The sequence below is a fragment of the Branchiostoma lanceolatum genome, chromosome 6, assembly GCF_035083965.1.
Source record: "Branchiostoma lanceolatum isolate klBraLanc5 chromosome 6, klBraLanc5.hap2, whole genome shotgun sequence".
NCBI lineage: Eukaryota > Metazoa > Chordata > Leptocardii > Amphioxiformes > Branchiostomatidae > Branchiostoma > Branchiostoma lanceolatum.
In genome coordinates this window covers 12,230,228-12,255,681 of record NC_089727.1, presented here as the reverse complement: position 1 = coordinate 12,255,681, position 25,454 = coordinate 12,230,228, and the positions used below count along the sequence as shown (strand labels likewise).

Below are 25,454 nucleotides of genomic sequence, written 5' to 3'. Positions count from 1 at the left end.
GTGGACTAGCCCTTCTCCGGTAGCATATCGGCGGCCTGGCGCACAGGGAGGGCGGGAGTTCGTTCAACTGTGCGGAGAAACTCATTCTCGCTGCCACGACCCGGGGAACACAGCGGCAGCTTCAGTCCTCTTTACGAGCTGAAACACTTCAGTAGATCTCGTCCATAAAACGGATCCGACGGGAAGAAGGAGAACCTAGCTTGTACAGAGAAGCGGGGCTAAGTATTCTAGAATCTTGGCCGGTCCCTCCCCAGCCGTCACAGCGTCGCTACAAGCGGTCAGTCGGTACCCGTGAGGACGCGGTCTGTGGTAGAAAGTCGTTTCAGTCGGGAGGTATTACTGTCGGATTCAAGATAGCCGCTGGGTGGCTTGATCCTGTTTCTATAAAAGTGTATAGACTGCATCTTGGTAAGTAGACCTTGATCTAAGAGGAATTCTGGGCCAAGGTTTCTTCACGTGTTCTTCCTTCACCCGGCAAGTCGTGCCAGAGGAGGACCTCCTTCCAGACGGGAGCAGCTGGCGTGAGAGACGGATACAAGAAACCGGCCTGCGGTCTGAGTTCAGCTTCCTACAATCACACAGCGGGAGTGTTTTCGTAAAGCGTGTACCTACGTCGTTGGGTTGAAAAGTGGCTGTTTTTGTAATCGTCCTGTAACTGAGAACGACTCTACGGTCTTGCACATTTGGAGCGAGTGAAGCCAATACAACTACAACTGGGCCGAGACCTTTATTAGCGACCATGAAACCGGCCACTGTGTGCGGAGTCCTTCTCGTTCTACTGCTGGTTCTGCAGCTCAGCCTGGCCAGACGACATCCCTACAAAAAGCACCGCCGGTCGTCCCCGAAAAGGGGCAGGAAGACTTACACCAACAATGTTTACTACAGGTACGTGTTCAGCGCGGCTTGATGTTCTGTGTTTGTGTAATGTTGTCACTACCAGTCGGTACCGTAAACTCGGCTCTTGTCAGGCTCGTATTTCATTTGTCTGTCTTTTGTTATGTACAGGCGTTTTTGTTTATTTCTATTTTTCTTTCAAGTATGTAACGATAGTTGATCGTGAGCACAGTTTTACTTTCTGGAACCTCTTATGTAATAAATCAGCCATGAGTCAATCAACAGATACTGAATGCATTAATACACTGTAAACATGGACATATAGAAGTTGTGGCGTGAATTTGATTTGAATAATCGTCTGTGTAAGTAGACTAGAACACGGGCAACGTCCAGAAACTTTTGTCAGCAAGGTGACACTTCACACGATTCGTCTCTCATTGTAGCGCTAAACAAAGGCAATTAATTAATTCATCTTTTCCCGTGAAAATCATTATCACCAATTAAAAAGAACTCCAAACCAGACAATGTCTGGTCGCGAAATAAACACCTAATACACAAGCCTTCGTTCTGTTTCCGTCGTCTGACATGTTAACAGTTTGAAGGACGGAGTAACCTAAGCTACTCAAGGATCTCGTAAGATTTGGTATCGCTCTGGGGGTTCTTTCTAATTCTGCAGTTCACTTACGGAAATGAAACACAAATCATGTTGAAAGTTCCAACCGGTTTTGTTAAAAATAAATGGCTTTTATGTTTTGAAACGTTTTGGTAACAGGAGTGTATTCTATCTATGGTTCAATACACACTGTACTAGACCACGACCACGTCGACCAACAGCAACAAAAATTCTATATGCTGATTCATTTACCAGTAGAGCCCCACTGGTACATGTGCATTAAAGTGTGGGAAATTCGATCCACAGCAATTACACAGGCCCCATGGCAGCTAAGACCATCGGCTCACGTTCCTTCTTGAAGTGGCGAGAGGAAGACTAACTTTTGTTGCTGCTTAGTTTTTGTGATATCATTACAGCTGACAGACGTCTAGATAAACGCAAAATATGGAATACAATAGGAATGAAAATGAATAACAATAAGTCATGAATTGATGAAAAGTTCGCAGACTTGGACGCGAAGTCTTTATAGAGTGGTTCTGTTTCAATGACCGTCTCCGTTTTCATTCTTCCACAAACAATAATGCTAATTTCCTCGCTCCTGAATGCTTAGATAAACACCACTCAACTCGTGTTGTTATAGTTGTTAATCTGCTACTTTTGGCCTCAATCCCCCTTGATCCATGGGAGGATTAACCCCCTGACCCGGCCATCACTTCTTACTAATAGTTTATAGTTCGTCCAGTGTCGTCCTGTGGAGGGATCTAAAAACGGGATGCAGTACTAGACAGGGGTCCCTCCTCCCGACCGTTAAGGTTCTGAACAGTGAATCTGAACACACGAGTTTTGCATGAAACTTCCTCTTATCAAAATCTCCAATCAGCTCTTGAGAGTGAAGCTCTCCATATGTTGTGACTCGACTCCTGTCTTTCTGGAACGGGTTTGAATGAGAAAAAAATCAGGCGACCAGAAACAGAGAAAGCATTGTATCTACTTGTAAAGTAGGTCCTATTATAGTATACACCACACAATATCACACAACACTCCCAATACAGAGTACGACCTCTTTGTAGAATTAGCGCGACGAAACCGTGTAATGAGTTCCAGACGGCGTTCTCCAAAAGACTGGTCCCATCATCGGATAAAATAAATACATTTGCTCGTGTTATGCCTGTCGTTGCTGTACAGCACAAGTGTTGTGTGTCCTGGCAGGATAAATATTTATGTGGGCGGAACACACTACAATTTGTCTGCTCCAGGTCACGGCCTTTCCCGCCACTCAAACAACCGCTGACCTTGACCACACGTAGATGTCATTAGATGTTTGACACAAAGGTTCCATGTTGACCATGACCATGTTCAAAGACGCCCCTTGCCCTTTGGTTGAACCATTTTTTCTCGTCAGATTTTCAGCAAGACTATGACAGAACCGACCGTCGATTATGATCTATTCTATGGGCCGGCTGCATAAATGACCTAGTACAAAAAGAAGTAACGTTACAGTATCAAAAGCGACCCCCCCCCCCCCCCCACCACCTCCAAGGCCCATAGAGCCTGCTATGGAGGCAACGACACATCCTCGACTGTCATTTGAATTTCCTTGCTGCCTTACGACGTCTTTGTTATGATACAGTGTCAGCCTGATAGAATAGTACAAATTGACCAAATACTAGAAAGAGGGTGAACACGACGGAGGAGTAAGTTTGCAGCCCAAAAGGTCAAACCGGTTCTGTGTAACGTTATAATAAACGTCAGAAGAAAAGTACCCTTTTCAAAGACGTAGACCCAAATAGACCCACTAGCAGAAAGCCGGGTGCATATGTGTGTGTAAACACCTATCCGGTCTTGTTATGAACCCTCATCCTGGCTTCATATTTTGATTCTCTTAAATGCCAGTCCATGACTTAAGGGATAATCCGTTTTCATTACCGTGACACACTCTTCATTATTGCATGTCCTGTATGGCGTCTGGTTATCCTCACGTGCCCCCTCCCCCCGTGAGCTTCCCGAAGATCGTGTTCTGCTCAATATCCCAGAAAATAACCGACAACCGTCGTCTTTTTAAATTTTCCTAAAACATTAGATTTTTGAGCAAAAGTTACTACAGAGAAAACCCCCTTTTACACACAACTTTACATTGTGTGATTGTGGCTGCACCTCGTCAAATGGTGGTCTTCTTGAGCCAAGTCACCCCTCGTTCTCAGCTATTGCTTTGGAGTATACATCAACCGTAATAAACGGGACCTTGACATAAGAGCTTACTGTCCAATATTGTGGAAACGGTGTTCCTTTGGGGTTCACATGTCCATGACGACCAGCAGCCGGCTATGCCTGTCCGTCCGTCCGTGTACCCGGCTGACAGACCGCAGACCCATCCATCACGACGTTATCACACCCACCACGCTTCTGTTTACGTGCGCCGTCAGGCCCGGGCGGCTAAACAGACAGCCCAAACAGATCCAACACCAGATAAACACGGTCAAACGGTGAGGAGTGGTGTTTTTCCTCCGGACCAAAACACGGGAGCAGACATGTGTGACAGGCGGTGTATTTGTTGGGCAGTGGACTGGAAGGGGCTCTAGCAATGATGTCCAGTAAAACACATTCTTCTCTAGTAGGCTACTATTGGTTACACCAAGGGCCCGGTCACATTCGTTGTACGATTTTGATGTTGCAGAATTTTCAAGCAGGCTGTGACAGAACCACTGACCACAAGGATCTAAGAGAGCCTTTTCTGTCAAAGGACAGCTGAATTTTGCAGGATACGTGTGTACTCTCAAGAATTCCCTCAGTCTGCGACTTCGACGATAGTACAGTACGACGTATGTGGCCGGGCCCTAACGTTACGTACTTCGTTTCTTTAATTTCTACACCGTACCTTGAATGCAATTAACAAGTATGAAAAAAAAATCGAGTGACAAAATCGGATACAATGTCAAAACAATGATAAAAATCTAATTAAGGAGACTTAAACACACTTTCCCTTCCAGTCTAGGCCGGGACCCTTTGGAACAGTTGCCTTGGCATCTGGCCTACTTTCAGACCTCAAATTGCAAATGTCAAGTCGAATACTCGCTCAGTCACTGCAAAAAGACAATGCCTGAAAAGCATACGGACAGTGACAATCACAGTTAGTCTGTCGCTTTAGTTTGGGGCCTATTGCTTGATGCCTCACTCTCAGTCAAAACGTATCTCGTGAATTTACTAGGCCTGTTACTGGTAGTCGTAAAGTCGTCGCTAGAATTTTCCACACATATCTCGATGACTGACCGGCATGGCTTGGAATATGAGTGTGCATTCTGTTTTAAAGAATAAAGACTGATTTACGTCCTAATATTGATTTCTATACACTGCAAACAGAAACATAGAAAAACATCGACATTGAAAAGCACATTTATGTAACGTTACATGGCTTCATCCCAGACGGTTATTCCCAGACCAGTGTTTGTGGATTTCCCCGCCGGCATCTCCCGTCTCCTACACGTGCTCCCCGCATCAGTCAAAACGTATCTCAGATTCTACCGGGCGTTTAAATTGATTTGTGGCGCGCATTAAAGTCGTGGCTGGTTTCGGACCTCTCCCTGAAACCTTCCATCTGGTTTTCAGCACTCTAGTTCTTTTGATTTCACGGTTGGGAAAGATTGAATAGGTGACACTTTGCCAGAATGTGATTCTATTCGATCAAGTGTGCTCTGGGATTCTCGTGAGTTGGGCTTTTCCGTTCAAAACGGTCAAGATAATTATATATATCCAGGACTTTTACCCTTTCCAATTTTAGTTCAGTTATTACCTAACTTGAACTGAAATCCTCCCTAGCGCTCCTGTAAGCGGAAATACCAAGACCAGACATTGAATAGTAAATGGAAGAGTCTCTTCGTTACTGCGCACGCTGTTTTGTGTTTACAATCCGATAATTGTTTTCATTTCCCACAAAAGAGACGTAGCATATGTCTGCTATATTTCACCCTCTCATTTTCTGTTCGCGCCCTGTAATTTTGTGGTGACACGAAATTGGAAACCTAAAGCCTCTGTAATTTTCACCAGTAGATAAAGCCCAGCATATTCACCAGGTCTGAGCTTCGCGCGTTGTCCGTATGTTGTCAGGGCGACGCCTTTGATGTGCCTACTGTGTCGGAAGTCACTTGTAAGTCTCTCAACATTCCTGCGATAATAACTTTTAGCATGCTACGGTTCCCATCTGGTGCTGACACGGTGTGTGTGTACGTGTACAATAACCAAGGATATTCAGTCTTACGTACATAATGTCAGCAAGAGAGAGATTTGTGCCTCAATGCTAACCTCCTCTACATGTGATTTCCGGTTGAAGACTTTCGTCTTAAGTAGGCCGGAATCGTCAAACTTTTAGTGGGGAGGAGAGAAACAACATTACCTTTTATCTTGACAAACAATTAACCAGTGCTAGTCCATGATATATAGGAGTAAAATAATGTTTCCCACAACCCCTGTACTGCATGTCGTTTAACCTCCGAGACAGGGTCAGCCACATTTGAGCTAGCGTTAGAATCACGTGATCCGAAGGTCGAGTGTCCGAAATTATTGGTCATTCATCATGAAGAAGATCGGAGGTTCGCAGTGTTTTCTGTTGGACCGAATGGTTAAATTCTGATCATGATTGGAAAATCAAACCCGCGTGACACAAGCTAACAGGCTTTTATTTGCCCTAATCATGACTGTTTTCCACTCAAATTCCAGCCCGAAGGTGGTGAAGAAGCTGCGCGCCCAGAAGCAGATCGAGGTCGGACACGGGCTGTGTCGGTACGGGGCCAGGTACGACTGCTGCTACGGCTGGGACAGGAACGAGTATGGGGACTGCAAACGTAAGTACCTATTTATAGCAAGTAACTGAACTATGCTTCAACACAATAAACAGGTATTTCCGAATTCTCGACTCTCCGCACAACAGCCTTCATCAGGTTCGAATGACCTATCACATTTGACTGACTACTGATGTCACGTGTTTGTAAGGTCACGTGCACTCAGTGATTGGTCATTCGCACATGACGAAGACAGTAGTGACGCCGGTTGAAAATTCGGCGACATTTCTTCATACCGTTGACCCTTAAGGCCTTAATCAACCCGGGGATAGTGTAAATTATCTATCATAATGATTTAGTATTTACGGTGCACCACCTCTGCACTTGCAGACAAGCTAGAATACTTTTATAATTTATGAAGCTGAAGGTCAGAGGTCTGGAGTGACTGCCACCCGACGCCAAATCAGGTGACCTCAATGCGATAGTAATTACCCTAGGTGCGGACATGGGACCAAGTCTACATGGACGCTGTCTCGCCAAAGGTGCTATAGCGCTAGTCTCTTCTTTGGGGGCTTGAAAAAGGTAGAAATTAGCCAAATAGGGTGAATGATTTGCCAGAGGAGTCACTGAAATAGGGGACGAACTGGCCGGCTACTATTTCCCCAGCCTTCAGCCTCTGCACGAGCCCGAAGGAGATTGGGACACCGTCCTATGAGAACCTACACATTCCCGGTAGAGACTAGAAACGTGAGAACGTACACATTCATCATCAAGTGCGAAGAAACATGCTGCTGAAAACTGCGTACATCTTCGCAGATTTAACTAGCAGCCATTAGCTCGAGCTCCTGACCCCTGGCTGTACCTCTCACAGTTCATCATCTCCCGATGGTTGAAACCCCCAGCCCTGTCTGACCTACAGTCGGTACCCGCACGACCTGGGCTCCCGTGAACAGTGGCTTCATGTCTGTCGACGCCGAGAAATCCTCCAGGAAATGTCTGGATGGAATCTTTATCCAGGATTTCCACAATATTAAACTAAATAATCACTTCGTCCTCAGGTGAATACACAGTAAGGAAGCGAAAATAAGGGACCATTAAAAACAAACAAAAAACAAAAACATACAAACAAACATACAAACAAACAAACAAACAAATAAACAGCTGACGAACAAAGAATCTGGCAACAAATGGAGTAACAACAGTTCCAACTTCCAAGGGCGGGTTGAAACACAAGCTTCGCGGAAAAATGAAACGTGTTTTTAATCTAAACGGTTACAGTAACTCAAACGTCCCTCTGTTGACAAAAATGGCTGAGCGTTCCTCCACCAGTGACCTGTACCTGTCAACATTGACATTCAAGAACCTTGGGTAAATGATATCTTATTCCGAAGCAACGTGTTGAAACAAAAGACACATGGCAAGTTTTTGGACTGTTAAATCCAGCCTTACAAAATAGCAGGCCAGGTGTGTCAACAGCGTCACAGACAGAGAACACCAAGCAGATGGTAAGGTGCAAAATCCTAACGTTTTCTCTCAGCCCCACTTTACGGCACGGTCGCATTCGTTCGTCGTACGATTTTGATATCGTAGAATTTCCAAGTAGGCCTAGTCTATTACAGAGCTAACCGCCGACAAGAATCTAAGGCAACCTTTTCCGTACCAAGAAAGCCTCGCAGGGCTAACCCTTTGTAATAGCCTTTGCCTTTGGCTAGTTGGGTAGCCCTGGCTGTACTTTTTACAGTCGAATAAATCAAATCAAATAAAAAAAAATCAAAGCTTCGCAGGACACATGCGCGACTACTCTAAAATGCCTTCAGTTTGTTATCGTACGACGATCGCACAACTTATGTGGCCGGCCGGGCTTTTCTTACTGACAGGCAATCTTCTTAACAATAGAAAGGATCCATAACAGAAAACGTTACAATTTTCCATCACAACATCTGCTTGTGGATAGAACACCCGGAGCCCGGAGGTCTGACTGGTGGCAGGATGGCTCGGTGTTTTGTCTCGCTGGCAGGACCACCAACCCTCTCCAATAACGCCCCACTTGTCCGCGGAACTAATAGTTTTCTCCGCTTCACGGTTTTGTGGTTTTCGCTACTTTACCTGGGGGGATTTTCTGTTTTCCCTGGTCAGAAAGTTCAAGACTGAAGAAATGGATACAGCGCGTAGAGGTCAATTGAATGTGACACCTTCAAATTGGCACTGTAACTAAGGTCCGAACCTGAATCAAGTACAGGGACAAGAAAAGGCGATCTGTCGAAATTTCATAGACAGCTAGTACGCGTATTATGTAAGAGATGCTGTCTCAGTCCTACTCATGGAACCCGTAACCTTGAAGTGGCCTTCGGGTCTTGTTATGTGGTGACCATTGAGTAAGTAGTTTAGTGCTTAGAAGTGGTCTCTCGCCTTGCACTGAGCAAACTCGTTAAAAAGATTCAGCGACCAAAACAGTCTGGTGGAGACTGCTGTAACTTGTGTCCGCTAGTCGAAGGTGAACACGTGATGCACACATGGACGGTTCTCCGGGGGCACAGGGGTCAAGTGAAGCCAGACCGCGCCTGTCCACCGTTTGCCTTTCCTCATTTGTAGAAACACAAACAGAGGTGAAGTTCACGGAGTTGATTCTGGAGGACTGCCAGTTAATAAACATACTAGTAACCTGGGACCAGGTCAAGCAGCGAAGAAATGCTGGTTAAATGAGGACGAGCCTCTAAATGAGGGTTTACTGGGGCTGTCGAAGTGTCCAGACTGAGATGACAGATCTATCCCTCCATGACTCATTCCGTCCTTCCCTCCTATCTGGCTGCCTTCATTCCATCTATCCATTCATACCAATCCTTCTTCCAATCCTACCCGCCTTCTTTATTCCTATCTATGTATCTATCCCTCTGTCCATACATGTATGTCCGTCTAATCCCACTCCTTATCAGCGTCATCGCTTAATCATTCCATCGGTCGATTTCCCCTCCCTCCGTCCTCATCCCTCCGTTTATCCACTGCTGGATTTATGAACCGTTCTCAGCCCAACAGTACACTAGTGAAAACCCCACCCATCCGTCGCCACATCCCCACACATGGCGGTCGGTCTATAAACACATTCTCTACCCAGGCCAGACAAAACGTTACCTCAGCCAGTCCACAGGGACGCTTTAATTACAGACAGTTTGGAAACTTTGGATGCCTACATTGTACGTATAAATTGTATGTTCTTTGATATCAGGGTCACGGGTGTCAAGTGCATTTCAAGGTCAAAGTAAAGGAGAACAATAAGCCTGGCCAGCAAGACTCCAAGACACATGGACTGGAGAAACAGAACGTTCATAAATCAACTGAGGGAGAAAATGTATACCAAGTGTGTGGCTCAAGCGGAGGCGTTGGTGTGAAAAATTGGAAGAGATTAAAGAAGAAAGGGATTTGATTATTTTCGAATTATGCATTTTATTAGGTTTTTGTTTGATGGTGGCGCTGACATAAGTTCTTACTTACGCACGCTATCACATAAAAGTGCATTGATATTTTTCTTATTGCAATTATTACTTCAAAGCGTTCAGAAATTTACTTAAGAAACATACTCATGGCCATGCAGGCTTGTTCAAGTTGTTGGAAAGTGGCTTGGGTAGGTATTCCAAAAAAAGACAAGTGGTAATATTTAGAATATGTGTCTTGTCTGAGAACTTGTGACACTGTAGACACTAGAACTAGACTTGATCCAGCAGCTCTCTGATCAAATTTCAGTTCCTGTGATGTAGTTTCAGACGTTGATTGGCACATTAGAGGCACATCTACTCCCCCAATACCCCCCATTCAACGTAATTCAGGTGTAAGCCAAGTCTAGCCGCAGTCCTTTAATGTTGTACAGCACCAAAGTCAACCTTAGTCCCGTTTATTACTGACTTTGGATCCCCGCCAGACTGGGTTGAGTACTAGTGTCGTCCAAGTCTGCCACACGTACATGTGACGACAACGCATGGGGCAGCCCAACTCTACACAAACCTTGTAAGGATCAGGATTGTTGCTAGACGCTGACTTACTCGGTGATTACTTTGTGAACGGTTGGCAAGAATTCAATGTGGGAGTTACAGCTACTAGTCAAGCAAAGTAAGAACTCCAACATGTAAACGTGAACGTCTGACGGTGCTTTGACGCGCGGCGATGTGCGGCAAATAAGAGCAAACGAGTTCCAGCTTGTGTTTGGCCGCGGTGTTCTCGGGTCAGCGACCTCTCGACCCGCAGGTCCCAAATCACGTCCTCCTGTGTATCGTGTGTACGCTACCGTACAGTAGCCTGCGTGGGCAAAAACGGCTTCTTCTTTTGTCATCCTCAATGTGAGGTGAAGTATGATGCCTTTTCAAGTAGCTGGTATTGCAATGTGCACATGTGGCTTCGCCACGGCTCGCGTTTTAGCATAGCACACCTGGTCACCCTACTCTTCTCGATAAGTGTTTTGGGGTCTTTCACGTACAGAGGGTTGACTTTGACGTCTAGAGCACCGTAATACACTGGCTGTCGGCTTTACGTCACCATCCGAAATGACGAATGCAATCGCTTACACCATGTCCGAGCTGGGGTCGACCATGAATCGAACATCCGACCAAGGCTTCTTGAACAGCCCATTGTTCTCTTATGATGTAGTAGAGATCTGTAGAGATACTCGACTTTTAACCGATATACCTGAATGCTCTTTGTATCAAAGGTTAAAAAAAAATAACATAACACATAAGCGTCGCGAAGCATGTTATGTCTTTGTTATGATTATCATTATGAAGTAGCAAGCAAAAAGAAAGCATGTCCAATCGCTTCCTTGCCCAAAACAGATCATGGAGGATTGGCGTTTAGGTCATGGTCTAACCAAAACAATATACAACACGTAGCGAACATGATGATAAAGAGCGGGCATTAATGTCAACCCTGCTTCCATGTACTATTCTAGATGGATGACAGAAAAGCGGTGGGAGACAGCTAATTAACCGGCGGAATGTTTGTGGCATTTCTACCTGTCCTCTGAAAGATAAACACAGAAAAGGTCGAAATACTTTTGTACAATTTGTTTCCCTGTCGGGACGTCTTACCCTGACCCGTGGTACACTCCATACATCATGATGTCATAATCAAGTCCACTCTCAGCGGTGGGCTTCAAGCAGACGTGTGGAGTCAGTTTAGTACGACCTTTTGCTCGATTTTACGTCTCTAATGGTGCGGTCCCATTCGTAGTACAATCGTCGTTCGATCGCAGAACGAGGGCATTCTTGGGGCGGTCGTGCATGTGTCGTACAGAATTCAACTGTCTTGTTGCCGACAAGGATGTCTGCAGTTGGTCCTGCTTGAAAATTTTGCGACATCAAAATTGACGACGACCTAACGTTACGACGAATGTGAATGCGCCGTAAGGCGTACGTCTGTTGAGAAAACGTAACTTAACTGTTAGGCAAGTCACTTGGAAAACCAGTGCCTGTACAAGACAAGGGAAAGGTCGAGGACCGACATCTACTTGGAGATTTTCTCAGTATAACCTGCGCAGGTGTTTCAGACAAAAAGTCTCTCACTAGTCGGGAGGTAATAAAAACAAACAACCGCTCTGTTTGCTCGTCTAATTCCGTTCAAAACATCCCGAGATTGTTTCCTGTTTGGAACGCTCCTGTTTAGACTCAGGCGTTTCTTGGGTTTCTCCTGTTACTCAGCCGGTTCTACACTGAATTAGAAGCACAAATAAACACGGCCTTTTCTATGGCCTTCGCTTTTGCACTGGTATGTGCGTGCTTTGGGGTGACTTAGATTACTACATACTGGACATAATCTTGAATATAGGACAGCACTGTACTCTGAAGACATCGACATTTTTGTTGGCTGAAAAATATTCAGGAATGATGAAACAGAGGAGAATGTTATAAATGAGCACAGTCGTGGGAAAGTTTCCATAGTACGACACGACAAAACTAAGTTTTGACAAACTACATCACAATACAAAGCCGTAACGAGTAATTGTCAATCTGTATATCATGATGTGTGTGAAAAAAAGGTAACTTAGATCTGGGAAACACCCTTCAGGACTTTGTTGATCGGAGTGAAACTTGGCATCTAAAACCGTCTCTAGAGCTATGGAGGAATCTTGGAAGACTAGTTCAACAGCTTAGCCAGTTTTTTTTTAAACGGATCACTTTCTTTAAGTCCTCTTCATTCTTGACCTTGGAGGTTGAAAGACAGGAGACTTAGCTTATCCTCTTGCTGGCAGGAAATGTCCGTCAAACCACAACAGGCCATGAGCTGATGCCTGTGTCCAGTCACACGTACTGCAATATTTGCGTAGGGTTTTTAGTGAGGCTATGACAGCCGGCCGTCCACAAGACTCTACGACACTTTCCGTCACAAGACAGCTGAATTTTGCACGACTACCCCCCAAATTATCTCAGATTCTTTGTCGTAAATCTGTCGTGCTTCGTACGTGACAGGAGTCTTATCTCAAGCCAAGAGTAGGGAATTAGGTTATGTTTTCATGGTCTCTTCCAGACCCTCTGGGGCAAAGTAAATGAGCACGGGGCGACCTGGGTCATTTCTGCCCGGCTACCTCCTCTTGCCAATTACTCGCCCTACTTGGGTCGATCTCTACTTCTTACACTACCCCAGGAGAGTCTGGTAGAGACTACTGTTTTCACCCACAGCGCGAGCTAAAATCAACAGGATAGATCAAGATGATGTTAGTATGGTAGAAATGGCAGCTCTAGAACATTTAGCAGATAACACTGTCTAACAGGCCAGTGCAACAAAACTACTTGATCAAGATAACAAATTGTAGTGGTCAGGATGCGTGTCGATGTCTAGATAGCAACAAGTAGTACAAGTTTCCTCATTTATTTAGTGCCAGGAGCCTGTGCTCTCTGTCAGTGTTTTTTCCTAAGCTTTGATTAGTTTAGATCCGTCTTCGTCCCTGTCGTGCGACGAAGATGTACTGGAGGATGACTCGGAATCCGTCCTGTCGTCTGCAGTTTCGCGCCACCACCTCACAGAATATCCCAGAGCACGTCGGGAATGTAGCCAACTGTAAACCCAAACATTCCTCTCTTTCAGTGAGGGAAAATTCCTCCTTTAGTCCGCTTTCTGTGGACCAACAACCTGACGCGAAACATGCCAGTATCGGCTTTCTTGGGAGAGTTAACTCAGGGAGCTAACATGTAAAACCGCTTTAACCCCTGGAACAAAATGGCGTCATGCCAAGCTTCAGAACTACGGCTGTCTGCCTTTAAACTCGCAAGATTGATAAGAGGCGATGATGAGAAGTTCTCTTAATTTCTTCAATGATCTTCAAGATTTAAATCACCACCTAACTCCTGAGTTTTGCTGGCTTAGTGCCTTTAACTATTAAGGATAAGAAATTCCAGTGGCGTTGCTCGTGACTTTGTATTTGTAATTTGCTACAACGTCGACATCATATACTAGCATTTGGTAAGTCCTAAAAGGTGAAAACAATCTTGATTTGATATCATGTGTTTCACATGACGTTTAATCCTAACGTCTTACTTTTTGATTTGCTGTGACACTTTGATGCTGAAGACTACCTTCGGGACAAAACCTTGCTGTAAGCGAGGTTGGCGCCGGGCCACCGGTTCCGCTACCTGTCACGGTCGGGACACTGCGCCAGACACAGCCGCTTTGGCACCCGATCCGAACCGGAAGGAGCAAGTCACAACGATGGAACACATCTGGCCCATGTACTTGGACTTGCCGTTTTGATATCCTAAAACAATAGGAAACGCTTACGGCTCAAAGTTAAAACACAGATTTTCTCAATGAATAGCAGGATAACTACGGAATTGCAGGAAATAGATTTGACAATGGATCCCTATGCACATGTCTTCAATATTCGGTAATTATTCCAGTTTGAGATACATAGGACATATTTTTGACACCTGAAACGACTGGTTAATTACTTGGTGGTTTTGTACCCCCTTGGCTCGAAATAGGACTTTTCTGTGAAAAGGAAGTCCAGGCAAGGGTCTGTCCGCATTGTAAAACGACTCCCCACTAACAGGTCATCCTTGTCGTTCCTACCTGCACCACAGCCCACGAACGGAGGCTGCAGAAAGTCTACCGGACTAGTTTCTTACACAAATTCACTTTTACAAGGTGGACGCACGAACGCACGGCACCACCCACAACGTCACTTAAACAGGACACCTACAGCAATGTTCAAGTCAAAACATGGTCTCCAGTCACTGTGGTCCTCTCCTGATCCCGACACTAATGATCCCATGATTCCCCATGTAGCTACCTTTGATAAAACTCAGCAGTACACGAACCCAGGCGGTTGATAGACTAGCTAGCTGGAGAAAAAACATACGCCTCTATAGCAAGCTCCGGGACCATGGAGCCACGTTTTCATATTTCTCTGCTGATTTCTAACAGCAAATATTGGAGAAACTATAATTCAGAACTAATATTTTGAAGGGAAATCCAAACGTTATTCCACCCTCCTTTATCAGCGCTGCGTTATTCTGACACGCAACTATCCTAACATGCCTTTCACGCTAACATCAATCTCAACATCTGCTTGGAGATTAGGGATCTGCGTAATCAGCCAAACAATAAACGACAATATCAAAACGCCACACGGAGACTCCTATGGAGGCTAGTGCTTGATGGGGTAACTTAGAAAATAAGGTCAGACACGGAGTACAACCGCAAAGCCTGGTTCTTATTTACCGACTAACCAACCGCACACACCCGTCCACCACCGACAGGGTCGGCAGAAGGTATCGCTATCAGACAAATTAGCGCCAAATAGCTTCTGTGATGCTTGAAGACTCAGTAGAAGGACAAAGGGCTACGAGGGGACTACTCCTACCTCTACCTTTAAACACAGTGAGCGCCACAGCGCGCTGATCGCTTTGATTGCGGAAGGTTGAGGTCGAACGGATTACTGTAGAATAAAGCGAAGCACTAAGCGGATCATCTATATCTACTCTTGGGAGATTAGAACAAAAATGGGCAGAGTTTTCTAGCAAAGTGTGGACTTTGGGAGTGCAATATGGTGCATATGGCCAAGCAAGACAGCTTCTCACATCAGTGAGAGTTTTGTTAAGTATATTAAGCCCGTCAAACCGTACAGAACATTGTCTTGAAGTTCTATCAACCTCAAGTAACACGGGTGAGTTGTCCTTATAACTCAGTCGTAAGCCCCGCTTACTTTCTGATCAGGGTCTGGTATTTTGTAACGATTTCTGTAAAAAGAAACGGGATCAGTTCCGCCTGCTTTAATATTGCCGTGTGTCTTTAATGCTCAGGGTAACCACATATAATGATGCAAATGCACCAGGAAAACCTGTTTGCATTTAGGGGTCGAAGGCGACGTTCCAGGTCGTGTGGTAAGGACAGGATTAACGTTCCAGAGCCGAACTTGCGCCCTGCTTGATAGAAGGAGCTACCAGGATGGACATGGCTGATTCTTAGGGAAACGGCTAGGTAAACTATCCAAAGGCAATTTAACCGAAGCAACTGTTATCAGGAAAAGCCCTGTTTGTTGGGAGAAGCTTGGAAAGCTAAACAAGGGTAGTTTACATGCGAGATATTCTATCTCTAAGCGACTGGAGATGTTAAGACATCTATATCCGCCGACCTTGACCAAGAGTGCATGTTCGAAGTTTCCTCTAACTATGTCCGTATGTGGAACAACAGCAGAGGGATCGTCTTTCGTGGCCTCTGTTTTGCCGCGCCCCAAGTTTAACAGGATTCAGAAGAACAACCTGACCTGATTCTCTTTAATGACTTTCACCCTTCGTAAGCTGTCACTGATGGTAACGAATGTTGATGGTGATGGTGAATACCACCCTGGCCCTGGCCACCTATGATAGTAATGATGACAGTAAAAAAGTTGTTATGTTAACTGCAATGACTGAGTGTTGGCGTTAACAGTTTTTCACATTTCATTCGTCTGTCCTGTCTTCACAGTATTTACCATACGTTCTGGCCTTCATGATATCTACCATACTGTTGGCCTTCTTGTAAAAACACGTGACTCTAGTAATGGGTCAAAGTTTAACGGGTCAGTCGTCCTGAAGAAGGCCGTAGCAAAGGTCGGAAAATTGTATGTCGCAGAACCTTTGGGCTTAGATCATGACAACGTTTCCTACCAACAAAGACGAGTATTGTAACATTCTCTTAACTGTTATTACTGCCATTGTCATTAGATTTATTGATTATTATCTCTTTCCCTCGCAGCGGTGTGCCGGGACGCGTGTGTCCACGGAGTCTGCACCATGCCCGGCATGTGTACCTGTCATACCGGCTGGAGGGGACGAACATGTAACAAAGGTCAGTAGTAAGACCAACTTCGCATTCCTCTTTTAAAAACTTCCTTACCGGTATACACAACGTACAATTCAAATACGTCAAAGTCTAAACAATCTTCACTTTTCTATCAGAAATTCTGTTTCTGTTGTTAGCCTTAAAGGTACGCACAGAAACCATATTTTAAAATCTCTTGATTTCAATCTGTACACTACAATTGCAAATCAATCATCAAACTCTTTCTTTTAAAGTTCGTTAATCTCTTATTTTTGCTAAATTCACTTTAGGCAAGAACGACTCTCCCTTATTCTTATCACCGAACCTTATATCCTCTTTGGTCTTCTTTGGCTTTGTATTAAAGTTGTTTGAATCACAGCCAAGTAATACAATGTTAACTAGAAAGGTGTGCGACTTCCAGCTGTCGGGTTCAGTCAAGTTCACGATCAGATGAATCCGTCTGCGTGTTGACTGTAGAGAGCTCACGCCCAGGGCAGTCCTAAAGAAATCATGTTTTCTTCAACTCAAGGCGTTGAGTGAGGGGGAACACAGGGCTAGCCAGGAGGCACGCACCTCATATCAACATTCAGCAAGTCATGGTTTTAGCCGGGGAAGCGGCAAAGGCCAATATAAAAATTTCACGCTTCCAAAGAGAGGTAGAATCTGTCAATGCAGATTTTTGGCCCTGAGAGCAGCGCCATCTGGTGACCAAACTGATAGTCGCAAGGTCTTCCCCTGAAATGCAGTTGGACGTCACAAAATCGCCTGGTGCTTGTTCATGTCCATAAGTACTTTCTATCGTTGTTTCAGATTTCAACGAGTGCGGACATAAACCCAGGCCTTGCCAGCACCGCTGCATGAACAGCCGGGGCAGCTTCAGGTGTTACTGTAACCATGGTTACTCCCTGCAGCCAGACGGAACGTCGTGTGCAAGTAAGTATTAGATTAAATTTTAAATTTCCTTCACAAACAAACGATGACTTTCAGTATCTTCAGGTATCGTTACAACCTTCTTCGAGTTGACTGACCAAATTGGCTGTAGGACACGTGACTCAATGAATGGGTCAACCGTGCCTAGAAGTCTGCACCCCCCCCCCCAGTTGAAAGATAAAAGCATTGTGCCAATGGCCTGAATTGTGTTATTTACCGACATGAATCTTATATTGTTACCATCAAAGTCTTTCCACGATCAACGCTTCTTGTACATTTCACACCTATTTGATATTGGAGTGAAGCTAATAATTTTACTGACTATTTGAATAAACACAATAAATATTCTGTTTGTTTCCAGAATCGCTGGTGTGTGCGTTACGGAAGTGCCAGTTTATGTGTCGGGAGGTGAAGAAGGGGGTGCCGGAGTGTTTCTGTCCGGAGGGGCTGGAGCTGGGACCGGACGGGCGCCACTGTGTAGGTCAGTACTTTAACTATTTACTGCGTTATTTGTGCCTGAAATAAGAAACTGCTAAATACAAAACCTCGCGACTTTTTAGAAAGTACTACATCCACATAAAACACAAGATATTCTTTATGCTGAGTCATCTAAATCTATGCTGAAATATAGAATACATTAACTGATTTAAGAATCTCTTTTCTCTCGTTTATTTTCAGACGTTGACGAGTGCGCACTTGGTCTGGTCACGTGTCCACGCCGACGGGTCTGCAAGAATACCTTCGGGTCCCACATGTGCGTGTGTGCGGAGGGACTGTCCTTCAAATACGTGGACGGGAGGCTACGGTGTTTGGGTAAGTTTGAAGGGTTTAAGATGGATAAAAAGAAACGGAAATATATCAGGATTTCCTTCCATGTCAACATGACGTATCTGACCGTCTTTAACTTTCTCAATGATTTCCTCAAATTTAATCTAGCAACACAAGAAATGTGCTCATAGTCATCAACTTCTTTCTACTTTCTTTCATTTCATCTCATTTCATTCCATTATATCATGGTTTTCCTTTTTCTATTTTTCTCTCAGCCGTTACTACACACTTAAACATAGAGATGATCCCGGACCTTTTGATACTTTCTGAGGCATAGGTATCATGAAGTTAAAGTAATCCTACTCTCGCTTTTCTGTCTCATCTCATGTCATGATCATCACAATCCATCCTCTCTCCTCTACAAATTCACTGAACTATTCGTTGGGCTGAGCCCCCCGATCGTGTGCGGACAGACCATGTTCTGCGTTAGTGGAGTGCCAGGACATCAGCGTGCCCGACGGGGAAGGCCCTCGGTTCCTGTGCGGACCCTGCCCCGAGGGATACGTCGGAGATGGCCGGCGATGCACGCCGTGGATAAGTCGGTTTCTCCGGAACGCACCGTTGGCTTCGCATTGTTTCAGGCTGACGTTCGCCCTGCTGTTATATTTAATATCGCTTGACGGCGCTCTAAGTCTGGCTGTACAAAATGGCAACGCCTTTTCTAACTACTGTACTACAGTATGCGAAACAGTGCTCCTGACTTGTGCTTTACTTCTTGCTACGACTTAAGAAAAAAGGTCTTTGCAAAAATGAAACATTCACGCGCCGATTTCGCTGCGCAACGACTAAATGCAGTCATGCTAGTGCAGGCTTGCTAGCTTTTACCTTTATGTTGACTTCGACCACCTTTGAATGATGTCCTGTGAAATATACATTCAGTAATTCAGTAAAAAGATTGGCCGTATCGCATATATGTGGGTTAGTACTTTGTCATATTGTGTGTTCTTCAACATGTTCACCTGCGTGTCTTTGTCATACGAATGTACAATTGTAAAATTTGTGCACAGCAATATTCGGCACAGCAATAGACAATTTCACATTATCTCAAAGTTCAATAAAGTGGAAAGAGTGAAACTGCCCAAAAAATGATTTCCTGTTTGATATAGCAATCGTTTGTATAATTACACTGACCGTTCCGTTATTACAGGTGCCGATGTGCAGATGACCATCGTGGTGGTTGACCCGAAGGACACCGAGGAGCCGATCAGCGACGCGCAGGTGCGCATCCTGTCCGAACCGAAAGGGGGCGGTACTAGCGTGGTTACAACGGGGCGGACAGACCAAAACGGTTTATTGGTAAGTGCAGCTCATCTTTATGCCTGTCTTTATTCTTCATTTCGGCAGTGTGTTTGTAAATAAAAGAAGAAAATAGAAGAAGAAATTTATTGTGGTAACAGGTTGTACATACCCGACAGGTCAACTATTGCTCATATCTAACAATTCTAAAGAACTAATCTACTTGATGATTAAGTAAAGACAACCTAATTATACATAGTTATTCTCTAGAACAGAATGTTGACAAAAGTATGTTGCGTCAGGAATGTGTAACATTGTCTCGTTTTTGCATAGAGTTGTAAATAAATTGGCCTACACAGGTAGATATGTGAACAGGCCTAGGGTATGATAAACAACAATATTATATTGAAAATATAATGAAAATCACATACCAAAAATGGACGTTGTCCTCCCAGATGCTGACGGTCCCCTCCGAGAAGCCGCTCATCATCGTCGCCAGTAAGGACGGCTTCCTGACCAACGCCGTGACGTTTGAGGCCTTACCTGGACAGAGTAAGGAATCATTTTTATTCATCCTCCCACCCATCCATATCGAAAAGAAAACCTACCTGACCTTCCGCTTTTACTCTTCTTATGACGCAAAAAAGGCTAGCCATAGCAAAGCCGCACTGCACTACCACTAGCTACTTCAAAAAGCGCCATGCTTCACCTCAGTCGAGGATGACAGCTTTACCTTTTATGAAGCAATGAGCTTTAAAAACTTCTCCATATGCCAATGCACAGGACCTAACTTCGGATTGGGATAAACTGGATATGTAAAGGGTTTAAATGTCCAGAATTTTTCTGCATTCTCTTCATCTTTAAGATTCTGATAACTGGTTTATTCTGTTGCACATTTTCCTTGTAGAGAACATCGCGACCTTGCGGCTGATGGTGTACCGTGAGACGGAGGACGTGGTCTACAACAGGGAGGAGGTCACCAGAATATTCTTCGAACGGCGGAGTGATCTGAACGACGCCAGCAGTGTCATCTTCCCGCCAGGTTGGTCAAAGATCTTGACCTTGACACAGCATATTGGTTTCTATAACGTGTTTATCAGCATTCGTTTTCTCTCTTTTTTTTGTCTTAATCATTTTTTATTCATAAAGTACTCACAAGAGAGATGTTATCTAGCATTGACTGATGTTACACACAAACAGGCGCCCTCCTGATGGACGACAGTGAGCGGGCCACGGTGTCGTTCCGCGGGGTGGACGTGTCACGTGACCGGGTGCTGCAGGGGCTGCCGGAGCTGGTGGGCAGCATCGAGGAGAACATCAACCAGGTCGACTTCGAGTTCGAAGGTCAGAGGCTCGACAGACAGTGTTGACATGCAATGAATAGTGTTAGAAGGTCTCAGAACACCCGACCAACAAATACCAAGAGGGCAAAGACGTGCCATCAGTTGTGACCTTTTGAGGTGGAACTGCTTCGATGAGCAACAGCGTTGCTTCTCCTTTAATAGTACAAGGGTTCACTAACTTTCCCTCTTACTTAACCCCAGGAACCTCGCGGATCAACCTGGAGGCTTACGGCGCGGCTGCCGTGGACATCCGGGCACCTGGGAACCGGCCTGTGGGCATCAGCGTGACCTTCAACATTTCCATCCCCCTAGCGGAGGACTTGGATGGCTCAGGTAACACGTTATGACTTGGTGCCAGTTGTTAAAATCTAAGGAGAGTCCGTCATCATTTATCCTTGAGAACTTTGGATGTGTCTAATGACTTCGTGGGTAAAAAAATACATGTCTGGGCCGGCTCTGGGCTGAGGAAAGCCACGCAAGTGGTCCAAGAACTGATTCTTTGACTAGAACGCCTGTCTTGTTTACTGCTGACAGAGCACCTGCTTTGTCTTTTGTGTGATTTTGCACTTATCCAACTTCCATTTAAGGTGGCCCTTTTTCTGACAGTCCACAGACATTAAGTTGAACGCCAATGATGAGCATGACTAACTGCACGCATGATCAATTGCATGCGTTTCCAATGTGTTATATATATGGGGGCCGTTACTGACTGTCCTTGTCCATGTCTCTGGTCCAGGTGTTATGGCTCTGGAAGGCTGGCACTTTGACGAGGACCGTGGCGTGTGGGTACAGGAGGCGATCGGTGAGATCAGGCGGGTGAACGGCCGGATCACCTGGGAGGGCCCGGTGTCGCGCACGGGCTGGTGGGTCGCGGGGCGGCCCTGGAGGGACGCCAGCTGTGTCAGGGTGCGAGTCTGCTTCGACGACGACTGCAACAGGCCCGTGCAAAACGCTGCCATTAGGTAAAGTAGTGGATTATCAATTTACCTATCATTCCCCAGTAGAAGTAATGGTTAACTTGGAAGTAACGGTACTCTACTAGTGTGAAGCGCCTGTGTCACGTAGTAGGTAGAGTCTTAATTGTGCCAGGAAACTACACTAAATCAAGGACAATGTCCTTGACTAAATCGACTTCCCAAATAATACAAATCAAAGTTAACCTTAGCATAGAGAAGGCATACTATATATTCGAAAAAAAATCAGTTGTCAAAAACTTCTTGCTTGATCACAGATTACAGATGAAGCTGACCGATAAACAGAATGGATCCTCGAATCAAGGAAAAAGTTGAGACGAGTATATGTTACCACGAATAATGACACTTTGTATCGCGTCTGTCTCTCCCATCCAGACTCGCCGGGCGTGACTACGGTTACTTCACGCAGCGCTACACCGACTCGGACGGCTACACCTGCTTCAACATCCGGCGGGGCGGGACCGTGCAGCTCCGCCCGTGCTTCGGCGCAGAGGTGATCTTGAAATTAATACCGCAAGACTTAAATGCACTTTTACTCACCGCACTTCGCCTACGTAAAGCTCGTTTGAAATGTCAGTCATTCAGCGAACCCTCAACAATGATCTCTCAGGTCTTCTAATGATCTCAATAACGAATGACTTCGTTGGTCGCTCATCAGCCTCCGTCCTGTGGAAATAGAGCCTATAAGGGGTCCTGTCTGTACCATGACAATAATGAATGAATGAAGACCTTTATTGTATGTTCGTGCCCCGAGGGGCTAGATACAGGTCGTTTAACATAAACCTGACTAACATGTAAGTGACATATACAGTGAAATATATACAGTACATTGTGTAAACATACATGGTAGACGAAAGTGATAAGCTAAGCTAATCCAGTAGAGTCAACTTCTTCTCGCGTCTTTGTACATGTGTAGATGTATGAACAGATCATGTTCATAATATCTTACTGACCTTACTCCCTACTAGGTGGTGGTGGCAGGTACCGGGCAGCCGGCGGTGTGCAGACGGGGGATGGGCGCGCAGTGGTTCGACCCGCACCAGCGGTCTACGGGACAGTGTAAGGACGTCAAGATACGGATATCAGGTACGTCATGTACTTATGACAAGGGTTTCAGTGGTATCTTTTAATAATCTAGTTTGGGACTAAGGGGATTCTGTAAATAAGTCTATTTTACGACGGATAAATAATTTTCAAGTGGCATTATGATTTGACTGTGCATTCTTATATCCTAGAAATCTTAGAAGCCATATACATGTACAAACTTTTTACAAAATATACCAACTCCTCTCTTTCTGAATCCCACAGAGTTCGACGTGGTAGACTGCGGGGTCCCGCAACTGAACGTGGGCGTAGCTCGGGTCGGTGACGTCACGGGGGACTCGTCCTTCGGCGCTAACGTGACGTACAGGTGTGACGACAGCTCCAACCCGTACGGCGGGCACCTGACGCGCATGTGTCACAGCTGCGGCACCTGGAGCGGCAGCCCGCCCAGATGTGGTGAGATTTCAACCTTGAAACAAAGACCTTATAAATGACTGGGGAGGTAGAGGGAGCCTGTCCCTTCACTCTGGTACAGAACCAACCCTTTAACAAAGAAAATTTAGTTCAACTAGAACATGCCAAACATCTACTCTCCAAGCAGAAATTCGGCTCCAACTGGTTTTTGAGGTGTTTTTATGCGTTTTTGTTGGGCTTCTATTTTTAGTCCGTTTTCTTAATGTCGCCAAGCCAAACTTGTTTTGTCCCGTTTTCTTTATGTCGCCAAGTTTGGCTTGAAGTAAGAAAACGGGACATATAGAAAGCCACCCCCCCCCCCCCCCACAACAAAAAGAGAGAATAGCAAACATCCGCTAAAGCAGTTTCGCTGTCTTCCAATGGTTAACAACCTTTTCCAGGATGGGTTCCATAATCCAACATAAATCCATAATTAAATTTAGCAATCCTGCTCATCGAGCAACCAACTAATCACTAAAAGCAAGTTAGCAATGTATTTTCCTACAATGTTGATTTAGATTAAAGAATTAAGACTGAACAGGTTTTTCTGGAGAAGAGAAAAGTAGAAACTAGTGTCTGATCAAAAGTCTTCATTGATTATTTTCCTAGCATATTTCTAATACGCTGTGACTTGTTTTCTCACTGTTTCTTTGCATAATTGCATTGTAATCACAGTATTTTTGTTCTTCAGATCCCTATGAGACGGCCTTCGAAAGCTTTGCACTTCTGGACGCCCCCTAGCGGTTACAGATGGAACTTTACAAGATAGAGAGAAACCTTTGACACATATCTTTGCTTAGTTTGTCAACTGTATCGTTTGTCAACTGTATTTCTGCTATAAATATCTAGAATTTTCAGTGACAAAAAGTATCAGCAAGGCAGAGATGAGGTAGAGAGATAATGTCTACTTGCACGTAAGGTGATTTAGTAGAGTAGAATATGAATAAAACAATAAGTTTGGTAGGTTTCTTTTTTATGATCAATGAGTTCTAATTTACTGAGCATCATTATGTTCAATACATAAGGTCACAATAAACCTGTACATTTGCTATAGCTGATTTATCAGTTAGTGGATTGTATCATAATCAGCTCTTTATAGTACCTACATATCAATTACAGTTCTATAGAGGTTCTAGTGAAGGTTAGTGTAGGCAGCTTTTAGAGTTATGGAATAGTTTATACTAGTAATTTTCATGTCACAGTCAGACTGTCACTTACTTAGTTACTTTGGTTTGTATCAGTACTATAACTTCATATGAACAATCAAAATTGATGTTGAAATTATGACTGCTACTGAGCATCTAACTAGGCTACTAGAGACTAGAAGTTGTATGTCTTTAATATTTTCTTTTGTCAACCTCAAAGGGGAGTACATGTAATTGGTGCTATCAATTATGATCTATGGCACAAATATCTAGATAATAGACATTGTTCAGGATAGGGTTATCCTTAAGAATAGTATCATACATCAGGTCATCAGCCTGATATCCATCCCAATCTAAGCTCCAATGGTCCCTTCCCGCCACATTTGTGTAGGATACTGGATACGACCCCAAAAGGTAACATAGGATGGATACCAGGCTACTACTACTAGGTGACAGGATGCAACTACATGTACCAGTAACAGTAACCTCAAGACCAGCAGTGCTGGATGGAGGATGTACAATGACTAGCCAAACTATTCTTCCAAACTATTCCAGTTTGAATACACAGGTACATGTATGTACCATTATGAGACGACATAGCATATCTTTCAACCTTTAATGCCTTAGTTATTTTGTTTGTACCAAGAGAACGTTTGAAATATTACAAATCATCTTTTTCTACTGTTAAACCTGAAGATTTTCAGAGAACAGCAATAAAATGTGTTGATGTATGACATGCTTCTCCTTGTATTATTGTGTTCTCCTCATCCGTGTACTGTAAAGTGCTGCACTTGTATTAAGTGTAAGCTGTTTGTAGTAGGGCTCAATGGATAGCTATCCACCTAGTGAATGTACTGGGTTTGATCCCAACTGTCCAGTCAGTGTTCTTTGCACCAAACTGTACTCAGTCTGGTACTAGTTTGCTACTTATGGGGTAGTAGTACAGGTAAAGTGGTGCAAAAACTCTCTTTATGGGGCAATTAAGTATAAAATCCGGCTCATGT

At 44.6% G+C, this 25,454-nt stretch overlaps 1 protein-coding gene across 1 annotated transcript; it reads left to right on the top strand.

The window, feature by feature from the left end:
- The first annotated feature begins 12 nt into the window (after positions 1-12).
- On the top strand, positions 13-25,184 carry LOC136436651 (uncharacterized). Its single transcript, XM_066430815.1, has 16 exons — positions 13-885; positions 6,158-6,282; positions 16,432-16,524; positions 17,308-17,430; positions 17,789-17,908; positions 18,106-18,240; positions 19,403-19,551; positions 19,947-20,043; positions 20,399-20,533; positions 20,692-20,835; positions 21,036-21,167; positions 21,571-21,796; positions 22,184-22,301; positions 22,777-22,894; positions 23,117-23,308; positions 23,997-25,184. The coding sequence occupies exons 1-16, from the start codon at positions 740-742 to the stop codon at positions 24,044-24,046; spliced, it is 2,103 nt and encodes a 700-aa protein (XP_066286912.1). The 5' UTR covers positions 13-739; the 3' UTR covers positions 24,047-25,184.
- The last annotated feature ends 270 nt before the right edge of the window (positions 25,185-25,454 follow it).